This window comes from Aquila chrysaetos, chromosome 17 (genome assembly GCF_900496995.4).
Source record: "Aquila chrysaetos chrysaetos chromosome 17, bAquChr1.4, whole genome shotgun sequence".
NCBI classification, from domain to species: Eukaryota; Metazoa; Chordata; class Aves; order Accipitriformes; family Accipitridae; genus Aquila; species Aquila chrysaetos.
This window is the reverse complement of record NC_044020.1, coordinates 6735456-6761409: the sequence shown is the minus strand read 5'-3', so window position 1 is coordinate 6761409 and position 25954 is coordinate 6735456. Positions and strand designations below refer to the sequence as shown.

The window sequence follows — 25954 nt, the reverse complement described above, 5'->3', positions numbered from 1 at the left end:
GCAGAAGCATTAAGATTTTGGTATCTTGGGAAAACATTAATCTGCATAACCACAGAACTGCAGAAAGAAGGACTCTGAATGGGATGAGATGGCCAGAGCTATTGTTCCAGGCTCCTTGTAGACCGCAGCAGGATACTGGCTGATATATCTGCTTTGGATTACTGAAGTTATTGCTGAAAGAGGAAGGAAAGCACGCAGCAGTTGCTTATGAAGCCCCACTATACAGACTGTGACTCAGCATGGTAAATCCCATATGCCCAGAACAGTGGAATATGCTGGATGCCACCTCCACATTGCTTCTTCAGTTTAGTCCTAATTATTATCAGCTAAGGCCATTGTCTCAAATAGAGTTCAGTGTGAGCAGGCCACAAGGTGTGACAGTGGAAAAAAAATAGTGTTGGCTATGATGAAAGTGTTTAGTGGCATCAGTCCGGTTTTTCTAAGGGGAGAGATCAACGTTAGAAGACAGTCTTCCTAAGTGTCAGCTGAAGGTAAGATCCTAATTAGAAGATGAATGCCTTAAGCGGAAATATTTTAGGTCAGCCTCAGAGTAATATTTCAGGGATGTTTCTACAAAAACACACGTGTCCAGGTGCAAGCCACGAACACAGGCACTGGACCATTTTCGTCTACTTCAATTTAACCACTTTTCCAATTTGGTCATTGAAAAAATTAAAGAAGCTCCCAGATAGTTTGTATAGAATAAGGCAGCATCTTCCACTTTCTCAAGGAACCTGCTACTCAGTTAGAGAAGTATACAGAGAAGGTAGAAACTGTGTGCGGGATATTAATGGCACAAGCCAGAAGAGAAGGCAATCTTTCTCATGTATTACCCCAGAGAAAAGAGCAGAAGGAGATGCTGCAGGCTTATGATGACTGAGGAAGCATCAGGGGAGGTAGCTAGGAAGACCTTGGAGCTGGGGAGCCTGGGGCAGCAGAATATCTTGGGTCTCAGTAGGTGTTTATCTGTGAATGGGAGAGAGAGAGAGAAGAGACTGCAGGTCTGGGACAAGTCCCTGTGTGGCATCTCCAAGTGAAAAATTTGTTGAGTGTGAACCAAGGCTAACCCCCAGTGGCTTGGCTAACATCCAGAAATACGGTGGTGGGGTTTTTAAACAGAAATAGAAGTATTGTTGTGAGGTGGAACCCAGGCTGGCTGAACCCCAAACACAGTCTGAGCCATTCCTGTTTGAAGAACCAGAACTGAACCTGGACCATTATTTCAAAGTCCTGTTGAACTGGAACTGAATCGGTATTTGAGTCACAGATGACTGAAAGATTTACTGTGTAGCCCTGTAGTCTTGTAAACACACTGCTGGTAACAAGCTGGAGGCTCTGTATTAAGCTAACCACACAGGCCTCAGGACTGGGGTTATTAGCCTTGCTTGGAGTTTTGTTTAGCTGTAATAACAATTGTCTAATGACCATGTAGCTATTACCTAATTTGTTTTAGTTTTGCTTAATTCTGAATAATTGTGTGCTATAATGCCTATCATTAATAATTTTTATACAGGCAGGAACAGCAAGTAGTCACACTGTACACAGTGAACTAAGTCTGACCCTAAAGTAATGATGCAAGCATAAAGGAGTACCAGTATGGGCTGGTAACAGAGGCCTTAAAGGCATGAGCATAGGATGATGCTGGTGGTCCCTGGGCTATCAACAACTTCCCACTGGTCAGTTATTCACAGTAAAGCAAACTTAGGAGCTGAGAAAAAAAAACAGTTTTAGGGAAAACAAAAGGGACAAAGAAAAAAATATTTAACATAAATAGTAAAGTCAGAAGCAACACAGATTTGTAGACTGATGTAGAAAGAGCAAGATGTAAAGCATGTCAGAAAACATAAAAATGGCCCTGAGGAAACCTTGGGCTGAGCAGGAAGAAAGGAAGCACCGACACCATCCACCTCCTCACAAACAAGAGGAAGAAACTCCGTTCATTAACATCACAGCCCTGCTCTGAAGACTTCAAGATGCTGATTACTTGACAACTTCACAGCACCCCCCCACCAGACTGAAACTGTTGACTTAAGACACAAAAGAAAGAGCAAGGGTAAGCATAACTTCAGAGGAAAAGGAGTAGATACTAGGAGACTTTGTTTGTTCAAGAACTTTTAACTACAGTATTGTTAGAGACTTGTTTTTGCATTAGTTAGCTAGCTTTGACCCTAAGTGTTAGTATCACTGCAGCTGGACTAATAATAATTTTCTGTTGTATTTTGGTTATACAGATGAAACTCTTGACCAGACTAACCACAAATTCTTGGCTTCATGCATAAGGTATGTTCCCCTTATTGCCCATAACAAGATTTTGAGTGTAACAACTGCTTAGTCTCTCTAAACATTGCACAACTTTTTCTAATGCCTCTGAAAATATTACTGTCAACCCAAGACCTGTTATGGCAACGGGATCCACTGTATTGGCAACGGACAAGAAATTGGGTCTTCTGTGGACTGAGTGGATTACCTTAGCTTTTCTTTTGCATCTTTAAAACTTTCAGCAACATAGTAGACAGGCTGGAACTCAGTAACAGGGTACTTCTGCACAGCAGTCTTCTCCAAGACAAGAGGCTGAATCTCAGGCTCACTTGATAAACAATACTATAAGCAAAAAGGTAAGACATTTATTTCAGTTTAAAAGTGCTTGAATTTGCTGTGAAAGAAATACAGAGCTAGTGAATGCCACTCAGTTTCAGACAGGAAGGAGTTGCTCCTGTGGAATACAATGACGATGTCACGAGGAAAGAAGCAGGTATGAGTCCCCTGTGTATGTGTACACTGACACGTTTATTAGAGCTCTTCAGTGAAGTATGATGCTTCATGCTACTTCTGTGCACAAAGTATGAAGACATAATAAGGATCTGAAGACATTCAGAAGAGAAATTTGAGCGATTATAAACATCTTTGAAATGTTGTTTTATAGAACACACCTGCAGCTCCCCGAATGAAGACAGCAGCCCTGCACCATATGCCTTCAGAGAATCGCCTTCCTTACATAGTCCAAACTCCACCGTAAACCAATAAACCTAGCAAGAAAATTCGACAGAAACATATGATTCCTTGATCAAAAAGAGTAGGTGCACATCATTGATTTGAATACATTTGGAGTTTGCATTTCTATTTAAAATGTTTCCATGTGTCAAATACCAACTGTATGAATACAATAAACGTCCCCACAGACCGGAATTCTTCTCCTGGAAGGGGCACTGTGCTACACTCAATGTGCCTGACAAACACAGTTGCGTTTCACTGTGCTTACATTTGTCAGCAGAGCAGAGACAATGAAACTATAGCAATAAAATTTCATTTTGGCTGGCCAACCCGGTTGAAGTTTGAACCTTAGCTGATACAAGTTTGTTTCCCACAGAGGGCATCCAGCTGCAGCAGCAAGAGAGGGAATGGGCCGTTAGTGCAATACTGAAGGAAGGTGGTGTGTGGCCTAGCTTGACTTCTTGGTCTTCATTTTGAAGGGATACCTGCTCTGGCTCAGAAGAACTACCTCATCTGTCAGAAGCAGCAAAGATGGTGCAAGGCTTTGCCCAGGTGAGTTGGTGCTGGGGACACTAATCTCATAGGCATACCCTTGTTTTGATTCGAGGTTTGTGACTCTGGGTCTCAGTAGTCTCAGCGTAGGATTCAGGTGAGCCACACTGAGCGCAGAGGACATTATCTGCCTGGCAGGGTGGAAGAGAAGAGACGCTTGCAGGTAGAACAGCTACTGAAGCTGCCTCCTGAAATTCCCTGTGGGGATGTAGTAACATGTAATCTCTTCTTGCCCAATATGTTTGTGCTGCAGGAAATCTCGTCGGGGCTTCTGTGTTTAATCACAACTGTCACTTTGAATAAGAGGTGCCAAAGCTATTTTCCTTTAATGCAACTGTTTCAGGGTGGGGTTTTCCAATCATGGACTTCACTCTGTTCCCATTCAACTCTATGGGAGTTCTATCAGTGACTTCAGTGGCAGCAGAATCAAGACAACACAGGGTGCTTTGGAAAATTGAGCACTCATTTATTAAATTACCGTAGCGAGTTTCTCGATGAAATCATCTGGAGCTCCCAGAGATGCCAGTCCAATTTCCTGTAACAATAAACCATTATTCTTCAAGCTGTTTATTGCAAACATTCTTCCTGTCTCGTCTTATGTAATTTCTCACATTTTAAATGTTACCATCGCTTACTACCACACACAAATGTTTACAGAACATGTTCCTATCGTGCAGCATCAATTTTAAACCAGAAATCTTTCCAGAAATGAACAAAGGGTCTCGTCCAAATGTCATTTACAAGGCATGATCCTTTGTGCCTTGTACAAAGCCCATTGAGGTCAAATAAAATTTTCCTCTTGCTTTGACAGGCTTTTGATCAAGTCTACAATGTACATCTGGAAGAATGATATGGTCAAAAGGAGGTAAATCAATCACACCCACACACCTTAAATATTTCTCTTTGTTTTGGTGGGCCCTGATTACAGGAGTTTTCCTGGAGCTTTGAATGAGTTGTTTTTTCTGAATGACAGGGCACGATTTGAAAGAGCTTATTCATACCTTGGGAGCTAATGGAGACTTTCCTGGGAGGCATGCAATAGCTGGATTCAGAAGACAGCCACAGAAGACTGTATAAAAGCAGGTTCCTTTCTCGGTTTGCTCCAATGAGGACTGCACAGTGCAAAAATCAGGGCACCCCACACACACACACCAAGAGCATGGGAGCAGCCATCACCATGTCAAATCCAAATAAGCCAAGGTGCAGTGGGGCTTATCTTGAAGGAAACCCCAGTTCTGGGAAAGGGCAGAGCCTGAGGGCAATACCGAGTGCTTACTGACTACAGCAAGTTGACTTTTATCTTTTGAGCAGGATGTTACATTAAGTCCATTTTCCCTTCCTTCCTTCCTTTGTCCTTCCATCCTTCCACCCTTCTGTCCTCCTTCCTTCTTTCTTTGTCTCTCTCTTTTTCTTTCTCTTAATGTCTCTATTTTTTCTTTTTTCCTTCTTCCTTGCTTTCCTTCCTTCCTTTCTTCCTTCCTTCCTTCTTTCTGTCTTTATGACTCTCTGTCTTTGTGTCTTTTCATTTTTTCTGGTAAGATGCAGCCAAAAGTTTACTCCTTCACCGAGGTTTGGCTTCTTTTCCAGAGACATTAACACTACCAGAGAGAAAGCTCCTCTCCAGCCTTCTCCCATGCTTGCAGCTGGGACAGTTCCTCACTTTACTCAGCCTCCTCTGTGGCTTCAATAGAAAAGAAAAAAAAAAATCTCCACTTTCCCTAACATTTGGACTGCATGGTGGGGCAATAATTCATCTGACTCATAAGCCATTTAACTTTGCTCAGAAGGATCAACATCTACAAAAAGGTTTTTAGATGATGGCTTCGCAAAGGGTTTGCCTGTAAAAAAACAACTCACACAAGACAGACGTTTGGAGTTTGAGCGTATGAGTTCACCTAAGTGATTTGTGTCAAGTTTTCAAGCAATAAATAAATCAGCTTCAGCCACTCTTAAACAGTATGCTTAAAGGTGAATCTACCCCACCCCTCTGAGCTCTTGGTTCATCCTCTGAATTACCTAGTCTCTGGTGTGTTCAATTATGTAAATAGTATAACCACTGAGTAACTTACCTGGGAAAACTGAGCAAAACTGGGATCAGCAAAAAGAGGCACATGTCCTAGCAGCTCATGGCAAATATCACTGCAGGAAAACATGAGATCTGAATAACTTTAATTTAGGAAAAGTCCAGCAATGCTGGATGAATGCCCTAGAGTCAGCGCATAGCCAAGAGTGCAGTGCATTTGCTCCTACCAGCAAATAATGCTCAAGACTCACGGGAAAACCTTTTGCTCTAAAATTATTCTTGTGATGGAAACGCTTGCACGCTCCAAGGTTTTCAGTGCTTTTATGATCATACATTCCTCAGAGGAAGGATAATACATTATTTGTTTTTTCTTATGGAAGAAAACTATCCATTCAACTGCCCGCCCAGCTCGGGAAAGCCCAGAAAGAAATCACCCCACCAAAGAGAACATGGACTTTTCAGTCTCAAGGACAAGAAACCTCTTTAGATGAAGCTCGGGCTGCTAAGACAATTCACCATGGTGTCAACATGTACCTCAAGAGCTCAACTCCAGTCCCTTTTCAGGCCCACAGCCTCCCACTGAGAGGTAGAAGCTCACCCTTCCTCAGGCAGGACTATTTTCATCACAAGTTGAAGTTGGCAGCTGGACAAGCATGTCTGGGGAAGAACTCACCTAGGGACTGCTAGATTTTTCAACGACAGAGAAGTGATTTGGTGAGATGGAAAGGGGAGAGGGATAAGATGCTCCCAGGAGGGTCAGGTCTGGGGAAGACATTTCAGCCTGGCTTTGTGCAGGATGAGAAGGGGGTGAGCAGAAACAGGGAGGAAAATCAGAAAAATGAGGGATAGAAAAATGGAGGGGGAAAGGAGGTTGTGGGAAGAAGTAGGAAGCAAAGAAACGGTAAGGGAGGGGAGGAAAAATTGCAACAATATGAAGCAGAAGAAGAAAACTGTTTTGAAAACAGCAAGTGGAAAAGGATGACGGACAGGGGCAGAGAGAAACACTACAGCATAAAACTGAAAAAGAGAAGGGATCAATGATCTTGGCTTCCTCTGACTTGCTGTCAGAAGCTCGCTTGCAACATGTTGAGTCATTCCTACACTGGATTTCACACCACTGTTTGGGTGCTAATAGCTAAGCTAAATGCCTTTGTACACTTTGTAGGCATCCCAGCCACCACACAAGCATGCCTTCAGTAGCAAAACTGTCTCATCGGTCCCATAAGAACTTGCAGAAGAGGATGCAGCTTGTTAAAAGACTAGAAATCTTCTGAAAATGTTTTCAGAAGAGAACAGTCGCCTGGCTGGTCTCCATCAGCTCTGTTCCCGGGGGTGCTCCAGAGTCCCCCATAGTTATTACCAGTCGGGCTGACCCTGCCGTTCATCTGCTGCAACTTTACACACTTTCTGTGCCAAAGTACTTACGGCTCTGGTGTGTACATGGGTTTGGACGCATGGCGAATATACTGCGTAGAGTGGAATACTCGGAACGCCAGCCCAGCCAAGAAATCCCGAGAGGAGAGCAAGCCTGCAACAGGACGCAGGCGAAAGCCAGTGCAGGCTGAAGGGACAAAAAAATGGCATCTTAAAAACAGCTAGTGTGTTTGATTTATCCTTATTCTGACTCCTCACAGTGGAAAAAGTTTGTTAATTGTTTTCTTTGCTCTCCTTATGTTAAACAGAGTTTACCTGTGAAAGAGCAGGGAATTTTCTACCCATGTATACCACCATCACAGTATCTGAGCATCCGTACCATTGTAACCCCAGAAGTTTTAGAGAGGGACCTGGGACACAGGCTAAGTGGTGTGCCCGAGCACCACAGGGAGCTTGTGATAAAGCAGGGACTGCTTTTCCACCTCTGGAAGCACCACCCCCACTGACAGCTGAGGCCTTTCGTTTGATTCGGTTCTTTTATATGCTTCAAACTTACTCTGCAAGAATTTTGAAATATCTTCAAGCTGGGGAATGTTGTCCTCCCGGTAGCCACAATACTTCTCCAGCAGTGGGAACACATGGTTGTGTTCATAACAAGCATGAGTTGGATAGAGACTCTTCAGCTCCCTGAAGACAGTGCCCCATGTTTTCTTTTCTTCTTCAGTGTAGGTGACTCGAGGAATAGGTTGGCCACTGGAAAGAAAATGGATACCCACTGTAGGAGTGACAGAGAAAATATCCTATGCCACCAGCATCATACTCAAGAATTTTACATGGGCTGGCCAGAAGCTGCTGGGGCAGGAGAGGAGATGTCTCTGGTTTGACACACAGGTGCAAAAGGAGCCTCGCTTGCCCCTGGACACAGGCTGGGAAGGACTCTACTGACCCCAGCTGAAATACTGACCTTCAGACAACTCCTTGCATTATTGTGGTAAAAGTAAATGAGTGCTTATTTGTCTTATCAAGATGTTCTTCTAAAAATATTTGCTGGGTGTTGGTTTCAATTTATTTGCATTTCTAGATACGGAGCAGCTGTTATATTTCTTGCTCTAATACACTTTACATTAATTGTTTTGGTTACAACAGGGAAACCGTCAGCTCCAGAAAACTCTGTTTCTTGGAGGGGCAGAGAAATTCTGATCTGTGCTTTATGCTGTAACAGATGCAGACTCCAGCCAGTTTGACTTTTTATAATTGTAATGAGTAATTTTGAGTCAAATCCCACCCTCAGGCCTCCATGTGCTTAGCTCATGTTGAAGTTAGCAGGAATTAGACAATCACAAGCAATGTAGTTTGGCCTCCTGTGAATAGTCAATTCCTTAGCAATAATGATAGGGCCGTAGGTGAATCCAGCAGCTTTGAAAAATCAAAGGGTTTTAAGTAACTTAATAGGGTTAACATCACTGCTGGAATAATGCTGGAGCTTTCCAAGCCCCAGAGACCCATTGTTAAACTCTTGATGACACCCCACCATCTCCCACTCCCTCATTTTTTCCTTGAGCCTCAGGGCAGCTCCTCTGGAGCGTCATCATTTTCTGTCTCTCTGTATCAGCCCTCCTTGATCTGTGGAGCTTTAAACATCATGTTGAATTATGAGGATTGCTGGGGGATTTTTGTTCCTATAGCACTCCTAAGTAATCCTCAGCCACCTTCCAGGGCTACAGGGGGAAGCTATGGCTTAAAAACCTTTCAAATTTCAATTAAAAAATTTCAGGGATGAACAGGGCCAGAAGCAAAGGAAGGCAGAGGGAAGAGGCAAAAAAAGCAAAAAAAAAGAGAAGTCGGGGAAGTTAAGCATTCAACAGAAACAATGGGTAAATGTATCGGGAGAGAAGGCAAAAGAGCAAAGGCAGAGTAGAGAAGCAAACAGCAGGAGGAAAGAGGACAAAATAAGTGCAAAAGAAGAGACACAGAAGAGGATGAAATTGATGGTGGGAAGAAGAGTACAAGACAAGCAACCACAGACCCACCTCACCTTTGTAGCTGGGTAGCACCTTCACAAGCTAAGCACATTTGCCTTTTTGGATACTTCCATGAAGCCTCATAACTTTGGTTGTCCCTCTCCTCCCGTCCGGTTCTCTGCATCTCTGTCCCCCCATGCTGGAGACACCCCCTTGACCTCTCCTCCCCACTGCAGACCCTGAAAGGCACGTCTGCCAGGCGTAGCACCCAGGGCAAAGCCATCACAGATCCACCTGAGCCTTCCTGAATCCACACCCTAAGTCACAAAAAACGCATGCCTTCTTTCCACAAGCCCCAGAAGCCCAGACGTGGGCTTTCACACCCTACTTGCTGCTCTGTTACTGAAAGACTTAACTGGAACGTCCGAGAACTTCACACAAAAGGTGCTTTTGGGACATAGGTCCAAATCTGTATAGGCTCTGTTTCCAATGAGTCTGAGGATCTGGATAACAGACTAAATATTAATTAGTTACATCTTGGAATATAATGGTTTCATCTTCCTAAGATGGTTTCAGTTTGAATCTTGCGGGGAGGAGGTGGTTAACATGTCTTTTGGTTTATTTCTATGTAGGATTTGGTGAAAGCCTGCAAACTAGAGAGCAAAATTTGTCATCCATTAGGCAGGAAATGTAAATCTTCTGTGTGATACCTACAAAAGGGCATTAGATCCATCCACATCTGGCCACAAAGTCTTATCCAAATTTCCTAGCTATAAACTGGGCTCCTGACTTTTTTCACCCGACTTTTTTCACCTTCCATCAGTCAGTCCAATTTTGTCTCTCATTTTGTGATTAGATTACTAGCAATTTGGCTCAGGGACTATCTTTTCATCGCAGTCCCGTGCAAAGTGGAGCCGTAAATGTACAACATATGTTACTTTATCCTTTGCAATCACAATTTTTACCAGTCTCAGCAAGAATCAGGCCCAGTAGTACTGATATAAATGTGTGAGTGGCTCTGGGAACAGAATTTTATCTCCTCCAGATCTGATCACTGAAAGCAATCAAGCAAGCCTGTTCTAACTGAATTTATCATCTCTATTCATTTTTTTTTTCTTGGGAAATGAGAGCCCAAATTGCTGATTGCAGCTGGGTCAGACATGATAAAAGTAGAGTATCAGGCGCTGGATTAGCATCAGAACCATAAGTTATTCATTATTTTAATAGTGTATGCAGCTCCTGCTTTAATGTAAATGATAGGCACTCCTCCCCCAACCCTGGTGTAATGGGGAGAATACCAGAAGCGGCTTTATTCAATGCTCAGGTCTTTGTAGTAGCAATGGAGTCTGCTGCTCAATTAGACAACAAAGCCGGGGAAGAGGGGTGTTGTGGGGAAAGAAAGGAGGCAACGTTCTCTTCTGAACGTGTGCCTGGAACAATTTACTTTTGTTTTACAGCGATTTCGGGATAAATGCATGAACAGGAAGATTTAAACGCATGGCAGAGAAAAGCCAAAAGCAGGAGGATGCTTGCGGAAAAATAGGGATTGCCAGCAGAGTGAGAGCCCTAGGAGAGGGCAGGAGATGCGGGCTTGTTTTCCGCCCACGCACTGAGCACTCACTGTCTGTAGTTGTAGGCGATATCCGCAAACTCCTTCCTCCGGGCCCGGTACACAGGATCTTTGAACCCCTAAAGAGAACCAGCGATGGTAAGTCCACGTATAAGTGCAGACGGCGAACAGCCTTCCTCTCACTGAGCACCCTCTGGCACGGCTGGCGCAGTCCGACAAGCGCAGGAGGGTGAGTGGGGAAGCTGACTTCGTCCTGCCCAGCTCCGCTCGCACAGGGCACCCACCGCTCCGTCCCGCTCTGCCGCAGCCTCCCAGCACCTCTAACCCCCCAGGTCCTTCCATTTTCTCATTTTCATTTGCTATAAAAAAGGGCAACGGGCTCCTTTACAGCGCCGACAAGGTGCTCCTGCCTGGAAGAGCGACACACTCAATTAACGGCACTCAGATAACCATGTCCTTCTGGTTTCTCATGAAGCTTGTTGAAGTTCGTGGCACCGCTGGGCTGATCTAGAGGAGCAGAGTTAAAACACACTAGAAACACACTCATCAACTCAGTCAGACATTTTAGGTGGATTTTCAGCACGAACCATGCTTAAAGGTGCCCATTTTCAAACTGTTAGAACAGTAGGCACTTAGCAGGCCAAAAAGCCCTATTTGCACTGCAAATTCAATCATTTGAAGGGATTTAATTACTACAGAGAATGTCTAATAGACCTTGTGGTTGGGAGCTTGACCTTTGCAGCTAATTACCAATAAAACCAGGGATAAGAAATCTAATCTCTAAATCTTCGTCTAGGATAACCATTCTCCTATCCCAGTGCGTCTGCTATTTAGACTGAAAGTTCCTCCGGGCTAGGAGTGCCTTCACCACCTAAAGTGAAGAAACATCCTTCCAAGCTAGGACACGCTTCTGCAGGGCAAATAGCAACGACTCACTGGGCACTGCGGCAGTTCCCGAATGCAGCTCTTTTAGTGGTGCACAACACAACTGGACTGAGGGGCCACAAAACACAACCAAGTACAGGAGACAGCTGAAGTCGAGTGAAGATCTAAGAGTGTGAGTCAAGAAGAGGCAGCCAATGGCCTAAAAAATGCTCTGCCCAAGATTAACCTGGCCTAGAGGTATTTGTGATTAAATCCCACATAACTTAACTACTAAAACCACCGGCTCCTTTAATTTCTTTTTCTGCACTCTACGTACTGTCGCACCTACTTACGCCAGCAGCTGGGTTTCCTTTTTAAAGCATAAACTGCTCACTAACTAATTCTAGGAACTGGAGCAGAGATGCTTCATTCCTTTTAATATCTTTTTTTTTTTTTTTGGTTTCTTTTTTCAAATACAATCTTGGTCTATTCCTGCATGACACACAAGGGGGCCATTGACTCAGTGTATCTCCTTTCATTCTGCCTTTCATATGACCACGTTGAACATCATGAATCATTGTACATGATACATAACACATCTCGAATTAAGCAATAGGTAGTGAATGACTAATCACCCCATCTCAATTAAACTAATAGCAGCAATTTTTGTTGCGCTGCATGTAATTTATTTATAATCACCCTATCTCAATTAAACTAATAGCAGCAATTTCTGTTGCACTGCATGGAACTCAGTGTGTTTTGACAAATGAAAATAAGTTGTTGTTTGCTTGGAGAGGGAATAGAGGCAGAAAGTATTCTTGTATCTGGAAGAGCTGAAAAACCGCTGAATAAATTTTTTTATTAGCTAAGCCAATGAAAAAAACTTTCTGACCCTACCATTTAAACCACAAACTTTTTGAAACAAGGACCTTTTCTTTTGTTGTGTCTTGTCATACAAGAATCATGTCAGATTTAACAACCACGTAACGAGACACTAAGCTCAATCGTGTGTATGTAATCAAGGATGAAAAAAACAGTCTTCCTATCTCTGGGCTATGATATGTTGCTTCTGAAGTCTTTGTTGCTACTGATTCACAAAATGAGTCTGAAGTCACCATATCAGAGCCACCTGGGAAAACTAGAGGTGTCCTTGTGGTGGCCTTGTGCTCTGATGACCGCTATGACTTTTAAGGTCTCCTGGTATTTGCTCACATTAGAGCAACCTTTGGTCTGATTTACTTCACAAGCAGGGACTGGCCTGATTCTAACCCTAGAAATGGGGTACCCTTCTTGTCCTATACCATGTGAGACTTAGTCTACCAGATCTGTCTTAAAGCAGAGCAAATGTAAACTAGAGAAACATCTGTCCCAATAACTAGAAACATGTTAAAAAAATAAAGTTCTCTTTCTTACAGGATGATCAGCATCCAGTTCTGCTCCATAGCTTAGGATCTGATTGGCAAACCTGTCCAGCTCCTGGATACTTCTTGGGAACCACGGCACTGCAAAACAGAAAAGAAATAGAGACTGGTATGCTTCTTCATTACTTGGTTTGGGGCCTTCTTCTGGTCTTTCCATCTTTTCATCATAAATACAAAGAAACATATGCAAGGGGCTAAATTCTTTGGGCAGCAATGGCCTTTCCCTGTAACAGGAGGCAAGAGCAAACCCTGCCTGTTGGCATGAATTGTGGCTGGTTTGCACTGTTGGAAGAATACAGAGCATCAAGAATGTCTAGCCCTTGGCGCAGAGCTGGCTTGCAATGTTTATGATTTTCTGTTTATTATTCTGGTCTCTTGGCTTACCAAAACACAGGAATTTTTCCAGAGTATCCTTCCTTTCACAGTGGCTAGAATCAGCCATTTCAAAGGAACAGCAAGAAACCCCACAACAAGAAGGATACAGGATTATTTGACTCTCTGAAAATCTCTTTCTAAGACCTACTTGGTGGCCTCACATAAGCTAGGATGCAGAAATAAAGTGATAAATGGCCGCCTAATACCTCAGACTAGCACTGTATTACTGCAGTCATTATACAATAATGCATTCATTTAATTAACATCCTGGGCCTTGTAACTCACATACTATACACACTGCCTGCGGCGCAGCCAGGATATGAAATGGGACCACACTGATTGCACAGCATGTGATGCCCACACGGCCCTCTCTTTACAGAAGGACATAAGGTGGAGGGCAAGGAAGAATCACAGGGCTTTCCAGAGGCGATGTGTTCAGATCGGGGAAAGCAGAAGGCAAGTGTCTTCATGGCAATTGCGCTACGAGGAGAGGCTCTTTGCAGCTCGTGAGGTACATGGAGGAGTCATCCCGGGTCAGACCTCCTTCCTGGAGCCACGAGTGTATTCGCCGCGTGATCCAAGCAGTCCCCTGGCACGTGTCCCCTCGACAGCAAGAGGCCTGGTACGCACATGCAGTGGCTGTACCAGGCTTCAGCCCCCTTTTCCATCTCCTCCAGTAGGATCCAGTTGCATACCAAGCCAGAGACCCCCTCGTCAGTCACCACCAGGTCTGGCCACCCCAGCCCTCTGCGATGCTGAGACAGGGAATCTCGATGGAGGGACCGTGGGCCCTTTTCCCGTCATCGCTTCGGGAATCGCATCAGTAGGTAACGCCACCGGGTACCACTGGCAGCTGGGCACGTCTTGGGAGCCGCCAGTGCTGCTGGGTTCAGCTTGCTTGGGTTTCCCTTCTGCTGTCCTGTTCTTACATTTTTGGCCCTTTGACCATAGCTGCCTGCCTCTTTTCTTTTTTCCCTTCCTTTCTGCCTGAGTCAGAGGCTACAGTCATGCCTGAATTTAATAGCCTGTGATGAACTTCTCACAAATACAACTAACTGCTCTTTGAGCCCATGTACACATCTGTCTGCAGGAAACTGCGCAGCACTGAGAGCTCGTTTCTTTACATGTGACATGAAAAATTACTCCCTTTTGCTTTAAATTGGATTATTTCATTTGATGTTAATTAATTCCTGCGTACAAACATCACTTGTTGTTATCCACCTTCTCCAGGCTACCTAGGATTTTATAGCTGCCTGTCAGATCCTCCACCTACCATCCATCTTCCTCGCTGAGACTTTGCCTGGGTATTTCAGGCACAGAAACCGTGGGCTATCTTTGAGCGCTCTTACCGCTTCTCTCTGCACCAGTTCCAGTTCTACTATACTTTTTCTAAGGAAAGAGCACAAGACCCCCACCTAAGGATGTACCCCATGCTCAGGCCATGCAGTCATGTCCCGTATGCTCCGCACACTGAGTACAAGTCAGCAACACGGACTTCAAGGCTAATATCACCCAAAGGTCTGCTGGTCCAAGCCCAGGGGCTCTCAGCAGACTCTCTATCAATAAATATCTCTATCAATAAAATGTTTGCGGTTCGTTTAATGACTTTCTCGCACAAATGAGTGCCGCTTGCTCAGTCAGTGCTTGGAAAACAGCTCATTCCCCTGTGTGGCTCCCTGCTCAACCGGGAGCACTCACTCAGCCATGCCTCCCCGTCCCATTTTGGGGTTTGTGCCAAATGAACCTGATCCTGCAGCTGCCGCCTGAGCTCCCCGCAGTGCCTTGCTGATGGGCTTCACCCCAGGCCTGACGGACCACCTATGGGATAAGAGGACCCCTCTGTCTCCAGGACTATTCAGCCTTGCTTTCTGCTGAGCCCAACACCCCAGAGGGCACTGGCAGAGGGTGGCTGCCAGCCGGGAGGGGGGTCCCGGGCTGCTACAGTGGCTTTTGGTTCCCCCCACCCCTTTCCGAGCTGCACACCCTTCTGCTTTGACCCGAACAAGTCACTAGATGGCAGAAGCAGTCCCGGGAAGATCTTCCCCAAATGACTTTCTTTGCTGGGTGTACCGCTAGTTCTCTAGTTTCTCCAGAAATACTCTCTCACTTTGCTGTTAGTAACCTTCCCGCACCTCCAACCCCTTGAGTTAAACTAGTCAGAGGGGGTGAGTAGAAAAAAGTGTGTTTGAGTCCTAAAACCACGTGAAGGGTGAGCACACCCAGCAATCCCATCCCTATTTTCTAGACGGGCGGCCGGGCACCACGTTCGTGTGATGGGGGGGAATCGCTTCACTCTTTCGTGCTTCAGACTCCCCACTCGCAGCTTGGGGTGAGGCCCACCAATAAATGTTTTTGGGATTAAGCACTGGGAAAAAAAAACTCTCTGGCAGCCCCACAGCCAAGGATTTGTCAGTGTTAGAGTGAATAACCGCTATTCTCATGGACACGCTGTGATCTGAAGGGTCCGGGCTGTGCAGCCAAATTGGTGGGGGTTAAAGTCTGCGGTGGATTTCAGCAGTGATGTCTGTGGGGTTTTCCTGCCCTGAATAAGAGAGGTCTAGGTGGGCAGGGTTTGAATTATTGCAACTACAAGAAGGGGTCAAATGGATATATAATAGTGACTTACTTCCATTAAATACATTTTATTCTCAAGATCCCCAAAGTATTTGGCACAGAGCTCGTGAAAAACTCTGGGACAGACTGACTCCCGGGCTGATGCGGTGTCAGTCCTGGGCGTGGAAATGGGTGGCTTGGTTTTGCCCTACACAAGAGCAGCACCTTATCTTCTAGGCCTGCAGCCCCTCTAGGTGCCTGACTTAGTTATTTTCAGCAGATCTCTGCCCTCCTCCCAGGATCCCCAGAAGCCGGCGGTGGCTAAGAGAGAGCAGCTCTGAGCTCGCAGAACTGGCTGAAAGGAGCAGGCTGTGAAAGGGAAATCCTGAGGCTGCTTAGTGCTATTTGCACCAGCATAGCTGATCTTAAGTCGGGTCCTGGAAAGTCCTGAGCCTTCTCAGCTCTCGTGGAAACAAGAATCGAAGGTCCTGAGCGCAGCCCCAGGGCAGGCACCGCACCAAGTCCATAGAGCCCTCGCGTCAGGGACCAGGGTGCAGAAATGCCTACTGGGTCTTCTGCCTAGCTGTGGTGTGCCAGGAGGCCGTCCCCAGCCCTCCCAGCAACTATTTAAAAGAGCAAATCAAATTACCCCCTGGCTGAATCTTTCCCATATTTTGTTTGCAACATCCTCCTCCAGCCCCTTCGCCAGACTCGCTGTCTGTCTGCACGGCCACTAATGAATTGCCAGGGCAAGCTGGTGCAACACTGGGCCTCTGTGAAGGTCTGAGGAGCAAACGTGGGCTGATCAGTAATAAATATTGATTTGTCTGTAAGTGAAACAGCAGCATTTATGGGATCGTGCTGGACACCCAAGTGGTGACCAAATTACCGTGGGGTCAAATGCTTAGCAGAATGCTAATAAGCCATTTATATGAGCGGCAGCGAAGCAGGGGCAGTGAGGACTTCTGCAGAACTCCTCCATTCGGACCATTGTGAGGAGGGTCAAAGACAGGTCTATGCAATTTATAGCAGTTCAAGGCCCAGGTTTAGCCCTTTTTTAAACAGTCTCGAATGCTTTGGCCAGCCTCAGGGTTTAGCAAACAAGGCCCCTACAGAACCTCAGCTCCCAGCCTGTCTCAGAAATGCAATAAATTGTCTGCATTTCCCTAATGCTGCAACAGAATAATATTTAATTCTTTTTATTCATGGGCTCCAAATGGACTGCAGATACGCTGCTTGTTTCCAAAAAGAGCCATGAAGAGATGCACTGTGTTTTCACAACAAATCTTTCCATCTCTACAAAGGGTTCTTGGCCCAGTGACTGCTAGCCCATCTCATCTGAAGCTTTAAAACTACCTTTGGATTTAGAGCATTTTGCTGGCCTGCTCTCAGGTAAAATTACGCTGTTGAGCCAAACCTGGTATTTTTAACTATTTGGGGGTGTCAAAGGGAAACCAAAATTACATTTTGCATTTAATTGAGAAAAGACTCTAAAAGCAGTTAAAGTGACCAGGAAAAAAAAAAAAAAGAAAAAGCCATTCATTTATCCCTTGCCCAATAAAGCACATACACGACGTGTTTAACGCTGAACTATACAGAAGGGGCAGAATACAGACATTTCCTCTGACCGTCCGCAAAGCAGTGCCCCACGAATGGCACTGTGTGCTTCCTAGAGGAAACTGAGCAAAACAGGTTGGTTTTTCCTCTCAAATCATGAGCATGAGCAAAATGAATCCTTAGCAAGGAAGGGCTGAGAGCATCTGTAGGCAGCAATGAAAGCATCGGTCCCATAGGAGCCCCGACTGCCTCCAGGAGAAAACCTTCCCAGCCCTTACCTGCCCACTGAGAAGAGTGTGACAATATCCTTATAAACCATATTTCTGAGATTTTGCTCCCTGGAGGCATATTGCTCTCGTTCTGTTTTAAGCATAAAATTTCACACAAGTGCATCTGTGGATTATGACCAGATTTGCTGGGAGGATACGTCTGAAAGACAAGCTGACCTAAAAGGCACCACAAGGCCTGTTACTTGTTAATGCCATCACCGATAAAGGACAGCATCCTACCACACTTCTACAGCTCGGGCTGCTCCCGTCTCACTCTGCCCTTGGAGCTGCCTCCGTCCAGAATTTGCCACCCACAGTTCATCCCCTAAGCAGGGCTTTTTGACCTTTCAAAGTATGGCTCTCTGGGGATTTCAGTTTGACTGGACCCTTACTACCCATGAGAGAAGTTGAAATTGGGGCGGGGGCGGAGAAAAGAAAAGAAAAAGGGAAAGGGCAAAAAGAAATATCAATCTTCCTCTCTTTCCTTGGCAATAAATTGCTCCCACTTTATGCTATTTCTGACACTAACAAACAAACACAAGTTATCCTCTCAGACAGAAGGGGATCAAGTCCCTTTCTGCAGCACTGACAGGATAATCTAGCTCAAAAAACCTTTGATCAGCACAGTAACATGCAGTGAAATCCTAATCCTACAGCTGACCACAGGAGTTTTGACTTCTGTGAGGTCAGAATTTCACTCACAAGCCTTTCTTGGTGGATATTTAGAGCTGTATCTCTATCTGACTCTGGCCTATGCTTATACACAACTTTATTATTTAATAAAGTTTATTATTAACTTCTTAATAATTATTAGAAAAACAAAAGTAATGGCAAGCCCAGCTAGGCCCTGTAGCTTTCTTCTGGAAATAAAAAAGCCCCCAAAAGAGAACCTCTTTGATTTGACATGATCATAAATCACCTAATCAACCTTTTGTCCCTTCATCTCATGAATGGAGAGAACTGACTCCAAAGAGTATCTGCCTTCTTCTTTTTCATCTTCAAATGTAATGTCATGGGTAGGACACAAAGGAAACGGTAAAAGGATTACCAGCACTGATCTCAAGAAGGTATTAATGTCCTTTCATGTTGTTCCTAGGAAGGAAGAGGAAGATCCAGCCCTAAAGTATTTAAAGTCTGAAATCCTATTAAAATCACATCTGTTATCTGAAGAGGCATTTAAGTATGTCTCAGACTGGATGCTGGGCAGCCACCACTGTACCAAGCAGCCTCAGCTCCAGCAAATCTCTGAGAATTAGGAGCATGGACAACTCACAAAATCTTTCCTTATTTCCCTCTGAAGGCAGAATTACAACTGACCTCCCTGGGATTTCTTACAGGAATGGAGAGTTATTCCTGCTCCCACCAAAGTGGGTGGCAGACCCTCCCAAGTTTCGATAGCAGGACTGAGGGGCATCCACAAGCCCAAAAAGTGGGGAGGCAGATGGATGGTGTTGGACTCACACGTACCCGTGTGAGGGAGAGCGGGGGGACGGTCGCCCCGTGGGCCTTTTCCTCTCCTCCTCTCATCTCAGCCCAGAGGTACAAGGGTCCCACAAGGATGGGGCTGCAGCAGCCAGGGTCCATGAAACCAAAATCAGAAAGTAAATCCAGGGGTTCAAAGGGGCATGCCAGCCCCGGGGAGCGCAGGAGGGCAAGCCCTCCCTCTGCCCCATGAGGATGCCACCACTGACTCCACACCAGGCCTTGTACAGGACTGGGCTCTTGTCTCTGCTACACCACAAGGTTTGTGTCAGAGTGATTTGGGAGGTCCCACAGATATTTGGCAAGGGGGAAGGCACTGTGACAGCACTTCCCTGTCACGTTTTGTTTTGTTATGCTGCTCTTCACCATCAGTTCCTACCTGAATAAGGGGAATCTGGAAAGCAGCTGGACTTTGTGTGAAGGATCCATCGGATAAACAGCAAACGAGCAACAACTGGTTTATTAAATAGTTAATTAATTGCTCACCAGAGCAATAGAGTCCTTATAGCCCATAGTTACATCTAGGTTTATCTAATCTACTGGAGACACTCCAGGGAAGAGCAACAAGACCGGCCAGGAGACCAAAAACTGGGCGTCCTGAAAAGGGAAGGCTGAGGTTGGGCTGGATACTGTCACTAGAGACCAAAAAAGCTGGTCTAAGGTGGAAGAGTATCTTCTGTTCCCAGTGCCCCAGGCAGGCAGGGGGAGAAGTCGTCAGCTCTCAAGGCAGCAAGTGAGACTGGTCAGAGCAGGGCAGCGCCGCGGTGCAGAGCCGTACAGCCCGGCAGATCTCCACCGCTCAGGGCAGATGGTGGTTTAGCTGGTCCTGCCTTTCACCAGGGGACAGACCACATAACCCCTTGCAGGACTTTCCTCCCTGTCTTCTAATTTTAAATTTTACATCTATTTTTAAGGCGCCCTATCACAATGTGCTCACCTGCCAGTGCTGGCTCTATATGGGCTGACTCTGAATGGGCTCGCTGTACAAGATGATAAAGTCTGACTGGGTTCACAGGGTCTGCGTATCACTTAGTAGTTAAAATACAGCTTCTTTTCACCTGAGTGCTCTCTGGGAGAAGTGTTCAAGAGAGGGCAGTCCCCCAGCTGGGACACACAATGCACAAGCGTTGTAAATGTCTCCAGGACACCCTCTTGGTGACCTGCCTGGGGACTCCGGAGAGCCATCCTTCCTTAGGAAGGCGAAAGGCAGGCTTCAATAGGTGACTTTTTTCCACAGAGTGGCACTTTAGAGGCTTGAGTCTGCTGGGTACTGAACAGACACAGATTTATTATGGGGACGGGGTGGGAGGGAAAAGGAGGAAGATCAAGGCCTGGATTTCTCAGGGGAATTGATCCACCATCTACAAGCCAAGTCCACGCACGCAGCTACAGATTTTGCTGCAACTGTTTGCCCTTTTAAATTGTGATCACGTTTATGTGGGTTTTTTGAATCAGGGCAGACAGTAACTAGACAGACGTAGCGCATCCCACATGGAGACCCTTGTTGTCTCTCTTCTAAGTTCTCGTGTGGGCAGAGAACATAGGAAAACTCTAAAAGTGTACAAAAGTCCTGCAGTGGCTTTCAGTGCTCAGTGGTCCAAAGGCTGTGGGATGGTAGTCAGAGATTCAGGGGACGTGTCATTGGGCTTGATTAAGCTAACCTGTCTGCATTAAACATGGTGGTATGGGTCCCACCTGCATCGCTGTTATTCCTTCACATTGCAGGTGTGTATCAAGAACCAAGTTGCCACCCTGCACGACTTGCCAAAAGCTGTGTATATAAATGCTGCCTATTTTAAAATAGGGCAGAGACTGGGAGCAGAAAACAGATGTACCTACAACTTCCTGCACCATTGCTTAGGGATTTACAGCCTGTAACTGCAGTCATCCTTTGATCCCTGTTAACTTCTGCAGGTAGGGTAACAAGCTACTGCAACAAGGCTGTCTTTAAGAGACTGTGAGTGCTGCCAACCAAGCAGACAGATGACAACATAACACCATAACACCAGTTCCCAGGAGACCTAGTCAGAAGCATGACAAAAGATGGAGCGTGGCAGTTTACACTAAGAGAAAATCTCCGAAAGAAAAAGCTTACAACATAGGCAAAATAAGCAGAGGGAGGGAAATGCAGCCGTACAGATCCAAGAGGAACTCCTCTGCTACAGGAAAAAGAAGTCATTTAAGTACGTGACGTAAATATTCCTTGTCAATGTTATCCTTGTCAGTGTGTCCTTACCAGTGTCCTTCTTCTTTGTTCGTGAAAGCTCGTGGACTGTTGCTCCGATATCATTTCTCAAGGACTTGATGATCTTGTCCAGCGCTGGGACATTCTTGCCTTCCAAGTTAATGAAGAATTCATACTCATCTTTGTTGAGACGGGAAGGTCGGGACTCAATGTGGGTCAGGTTTATACCTTTTTCCTACGAGAAAGAGAGATTTTGGTCCCACAGGGTTTAGGGGGAAGAAATATGACATAAAGACTAGCTAAAATTCATGTGTGAGTCAACAACTCATACTATACGATCCAAATAACTCAAAAGTAGAGACTTGCCCCTGGTGGCCACTGGACTAAGGACTTTCACAACAGGGAGAGAGACAAAAAGGTAGAATGAGAAGGATGCGGGATTCACCCTTGTGCAGAGCACCAACAGAAAGACTATGCACTACATAAACCTTTGAAAAAGGTGGAAGCAGGATACAAGTTGTAAACAGACTTTTTATTGTAAAGTACCAGTACCGCAAGTACATAATGGGAGCTTGTCTGTGTGGACAAGAACATTTCCCCAGGATCAACACGGGAAGCAGGCGTTCCACCTGTAGAGAACCCTCTCATGAGAAGGTGAATGCTGTATTTATGAGCATCCTGAAAGGAGGTTGGAAAAGCAAGCAGCTGGGCACCTTGTGAGATAAGCTTCTGCCAAGCCACTGCACAGTCACCTGCAAAGCCACCTGCGCAGTTTCCATGGCTGTGAGCAGGTGCTGGGCAGAGATCCAATGGGAAACATGGATCTGCACCAAAAAGGCAGCCCAGGTTTGTGCAAATAAAAATATGGGTGTTTTAAATCACAGAATCACAGAATCGCAGAGTTGCTGAGGTTGGACGGGGCCTCTGGAGAACATCTCGTCCAACAGTCTGCTCAGGAAGGGTCTGCTGGAGCAGATTGCTCAGGACTGTGTCCAGTCGAGTCTTCAGTATCTCCACAGATGGAGACTCCACAACCTCTCTGGACAACTGCTCCACAGCCTGATCGCTCTCACAGCAGAGAAGTCTTTTCCTTAGCACGGAAATGCAAATTCCATCTCACCAAATCTCTTCACCGACCAGCAGCAGTGCCTCCTAGCTCTGAAGAAAAGGATCGCTGGCAATTACAGTCTTGATGACTACGGCCAGTGTGTACCTGACCTCAGACATGCTGCCATGTCAATGTGTAAAGCAACAAGCAGCTAAAACATCTATTTTTCCAGTCACTTAAACGCAAGTCCAAGAAAATCTACCTCAGTTTAGCTGAACTCAAATGTTTTCCTGAGCACTGTAATTTGAATACAAAAATATGAATTTCTTTTTTTTTTTTTTTTCCGAGAAAAACCTTTAAACAGATTTCAGTTGGTGCTGACTTTACCACCTGACCTTCCTGTCAGGCTCACACTGGAGCCGTGGCCACGGCACGCCGCGGCCAGTTCTGGGCTTCTGTCCCCTGGGAGGAATAGACAAACCCCTGGAGGAAATTTGGGCCTGAAGATCAATCGCAGAAGAGTCAGAGAGGCTGACACAGGGTGCTCAGGAGCCCTGGAGAAGCTTTTGGTTTGCTGCTTTCAGGTTTAAGAAAACCCCAAACTACACGGGGTGAAATGATGGCCCCGCTGGTGTCAGTGTCAAACCCCCTGCTGCAGCGGGGTCAGGATTGCATCCATGAAGAAACGCTGTGAGGATCCACTTGTGACCTACAGAGAAGAAAGAGCGAAGCTTTTTTTCTGTACCTCCCTCTAGTTTGAGCTCTCAAGCCCTTTAAGGTTTTCTTTGCTCCTCTCAGTGCTTGCACAGTGCAGGGGGGCATCTGGCCATCACCAGCAAAGCCCTCATTCACTCCACCACAAAAGCCAGTTTATTACTTGGTAGGAAACAGCATGCATGTCATTCCGCTGTTTCCTGAGTGTCGCACACTACAGATGAACTTAAATTGTTTGGCTAGATACCAATACAATAAGTTGAAAAGGTCAAAAGCGCATTCGCCAACTGCTGCTCTTGAGAGACGCTGTCCTCGCGGGGCCGTCTGGGGCAAGAGAATGCTCGCCACTGTCCTGGGCCCCAAGGACAATTTGTTTTAGGCCTCCAAAGCCCCGTTTCACAAACAGACCGCCCATTGTACCCTCCGCTTGGTGAGGCGCTGGGAGGTGGGACGGCCTGGAGCTGGAAGTTTAGATGACTCGGGGCTGGAAAGCTTTCGGCAGAGAGCAGTGGGGCAGGCGCCCGGAGCCCGGGGCTATTCAGCTGCTCTACGTAGCCACTCACAAAAGTGGAGAGTGGGTGTAAAACGTCCCCCTGTCAAAGGCTCAGCTCAGGCGCACCGAGGTGCTGCTTTGCTTTCACCTTGCACTGATGTGTCGGGGTGTTGTATTTTTGTCTCGGCGTAGATTCACGGGGGAATGGGGTCCTGGGCCCTGACTGGGATTTCTACGTCTTGCAGAGGCTGTGATAACACGGACCACTCTTGGGTGGCTGTTATCCCCTGCTTCCCTTCCCCACCCACAAGTGTTCATCCCTGCCTCGGCATCCCTCCCCTGGAGACAGCAGAGCTGTTTGAGAGATCGCACAGGTACCTTAACTATATCCCTTTTTTTTTTTTGGCCAGGTGACTTTTCCACCATACCAGCTCTCCAACCTGGCTCAGGGAGCAACTGCACAAACAGCGGTGCCCACAGAATGAAGGGAACGATGCAGGGGTTGGGAACGAAGAGACAAGCTGCAGGGTGGGCACAAGGCATGCTTAAGGCAGCAGGAGCATCCATGCCTCCTGAAGTACCCCCACAACCTAAGAGAGTGGGAAAAAGGAAAAAAAAAAAAAGACGACAGGGAAGCAGGAGCTCTTGGAGACAGTCACCTCCTTTCTTACACTTGAGATAAGCAGAACAGCTTCCCGCAGAGAGTGAAGCTGGTTTGCTGTTTATTTGAGGGGTGCCTGCAGCTCAGCAATGTGCAGAGCCAACCCGTTACCCCTTTGTGTCGAGGCTTCAGGACCTCACAGCAGAGCAACTGAAGGCAGAACCCTTCTGGTGACTGTTTTCAAAGCAAGAATTCAGCAGCTTACGTCCAACTCCCTGAACTGGCACTCCTGGAGAAACATGCTCTCTCATATGCTGTGCCTTGCTACTAAGCCCCTGATTCCAAAATATTTACAGTGGCTCTGTTACTAGAGTTGCTTTACAAATCTCAGTTTCATTCTAGTCCAACTACTCCATCTAGTGTTTAATCTTCATAGTTCCACATTGTTCAAAAATGTTTTGTATCGTCAGTATTGCTAAATCTTGCAATTGTATCAGGTTGCTCACAGCAGTTGATGCTTTATTTAAAGCTCCAACTTCTGGAAATAAATGGTTACCTGAGAAAGGACAATGGGGGCATTTTTGGTTTAGTTGTTTATTTTGAGCAGTTTTCAATCTCCCTGTGTTTTTTAGTAGAGCTTGAAATCTTGACAGTGTATACCTTCAAAAGACAGCTAATAAAAAAAATCTGTATTTTATGGAACTTCATGATTTCTGAGCTATTCTTTTGTTGATGGAACGTAACTCCTAACCTATCTGGTTTTGGAAGATCTGGGCTGTCACATATTTGAGGCTGCATTCACACCTGAACTATTAACATGCGTCTCTTCTGCCTTTCCTATTTTAGAGCTGGTAGGAATTAGATGACACCATGGCTTGAGATTAGATGTGCCTTTGCTGACTTCACCCCATCATCCATTGCAGCTGCAAAGAACTTGCAGCAGGTTGGTGCTTCCCTACTTCTCCTCGGGTTTATGACCAGCATGAAGGTTGAGTCTCTCCTACATGGACACATCCTATCATACAACCACATATCTGCTGGAGTGCTTCTGTGTTGGTAGAGGAGGGGTAGCTCTTCACCTTGCATTTATTTCAAAGCAGCATACTAGGCCATTTCTAATATACTTTTTAACAAGTATTAACAATTCAGAACAGCTTTTGCCTTGAGGACTGAGGCTAGCATTAGGTGTAACACCTAATGGAGATCACAGGGGTACAGTACTGCCAGATCCCTTGACGTTAGCTGAAGAAGTCAGTCACTCAAAATGTCTTGCTTTTTTTCTTAAAACCTTCACTCCTGGGGGTGAAAGATCTCAGCTTTCATTATTTGAATATCCAAGTTAACTGTATCTCTATCACTGCCCATTAGAGAAAGAAGTCTGAAGACATGTTCTCAGAGCTCAAAAATCAACTTAGAACTAAAAGTCCATTTTGTGTAAGTCATGATTTTTGAATGGCAGGGTTAGCGATACAGATACCAATTTGCAACAGAGGCAAAGGTGGCCGCAGGAGGAGGTTGCCCATCTCCCTGCCTGCCTTACCCCACAGTGCCAGATCTCAGCCTTGGCTCCCTCTCAGAGGCCGGGAAGCAGCTCCAGCCCCTTCCCCAGGTTATTCCAGTCATGCCATCCTGATGGAGCATCTCCCACGCTGCAGCCGCCCCACACTGGTGGGATCAAACCAGCGTGGTGTGACACTACGTAGGCAGTCTTGCAGAGGTCACTGCCAAGAGAAATTAGTCCCACCCTCAGAGAGTTTAATGGCCTGATCATTGGAAAAGAAAAGTTGTGTTTTCATAGCTACATAGGGAAGCTTTCAGTGGGGATGGATACTTTCTGGGAATGTTATGGGCTACTGCTTCCCACGGCATTCGTATGTCCTTCTGTTTATGCATTACTAAATGCTCCTGTATAGGTTGTTAA

The 25954-nt window shown here is 45.8% G+C and overlaps 1 protein-coding gene and 1 long non-coding RNA gene across 2 annotated transcripts in view; one reads left to right on the top strand and one right to left on the bottom strand.

Annotated features, from left to right (window-relative positions):
• Positions 1–25954, bottom strand: part of PAH (phenylalanine hydroxylase) — a 41549-nt gene that overhangs the window by 4682 nt on the left and 10913 nt on the right. Inside the window, exons 4-12 of the mRNA XM_030040845.2 lie at positions 21229–21412; positions 12749–12837; positions 10523–10590; positions 7497–7693; positions 6992–7127; positions 5613–5682; positions 4022–4078; positions 2931–3026; positions 2468–2601 (exon numbers count right to left, since the gene is read on the bottom strand). Coding sequence (XP_029896705.1) covers positions 2468–2601; positions 2931–3026; positions 4022–4078; positions 5613–5682; positions 6992–7127; positions 7497–7693; positions 10523–10590; positions 12749–12837; positions 21229–21412 — 1031 coding nt within the window. The remainder of the gene's footprint in view (positions 1–2467; positions 2602–2930; positions 3027–4021; positions 4079–5612; positions 5683–6991; positions 7128–7496; positions 7694–10522; positions 10591–12748; positions 12838–21228; positions 21413–25954) is intronic.
• On the top strand, positions 1942–7488 carry LOC115352526. The gene is made up of 3 exons (XR_003927177.2): positions 1942–2053; positions 2232–2280; positions 7249–7488. It is a non-coding gene; the product is annotated as an uncharacterized LOC115352526 (long non-coding RNA).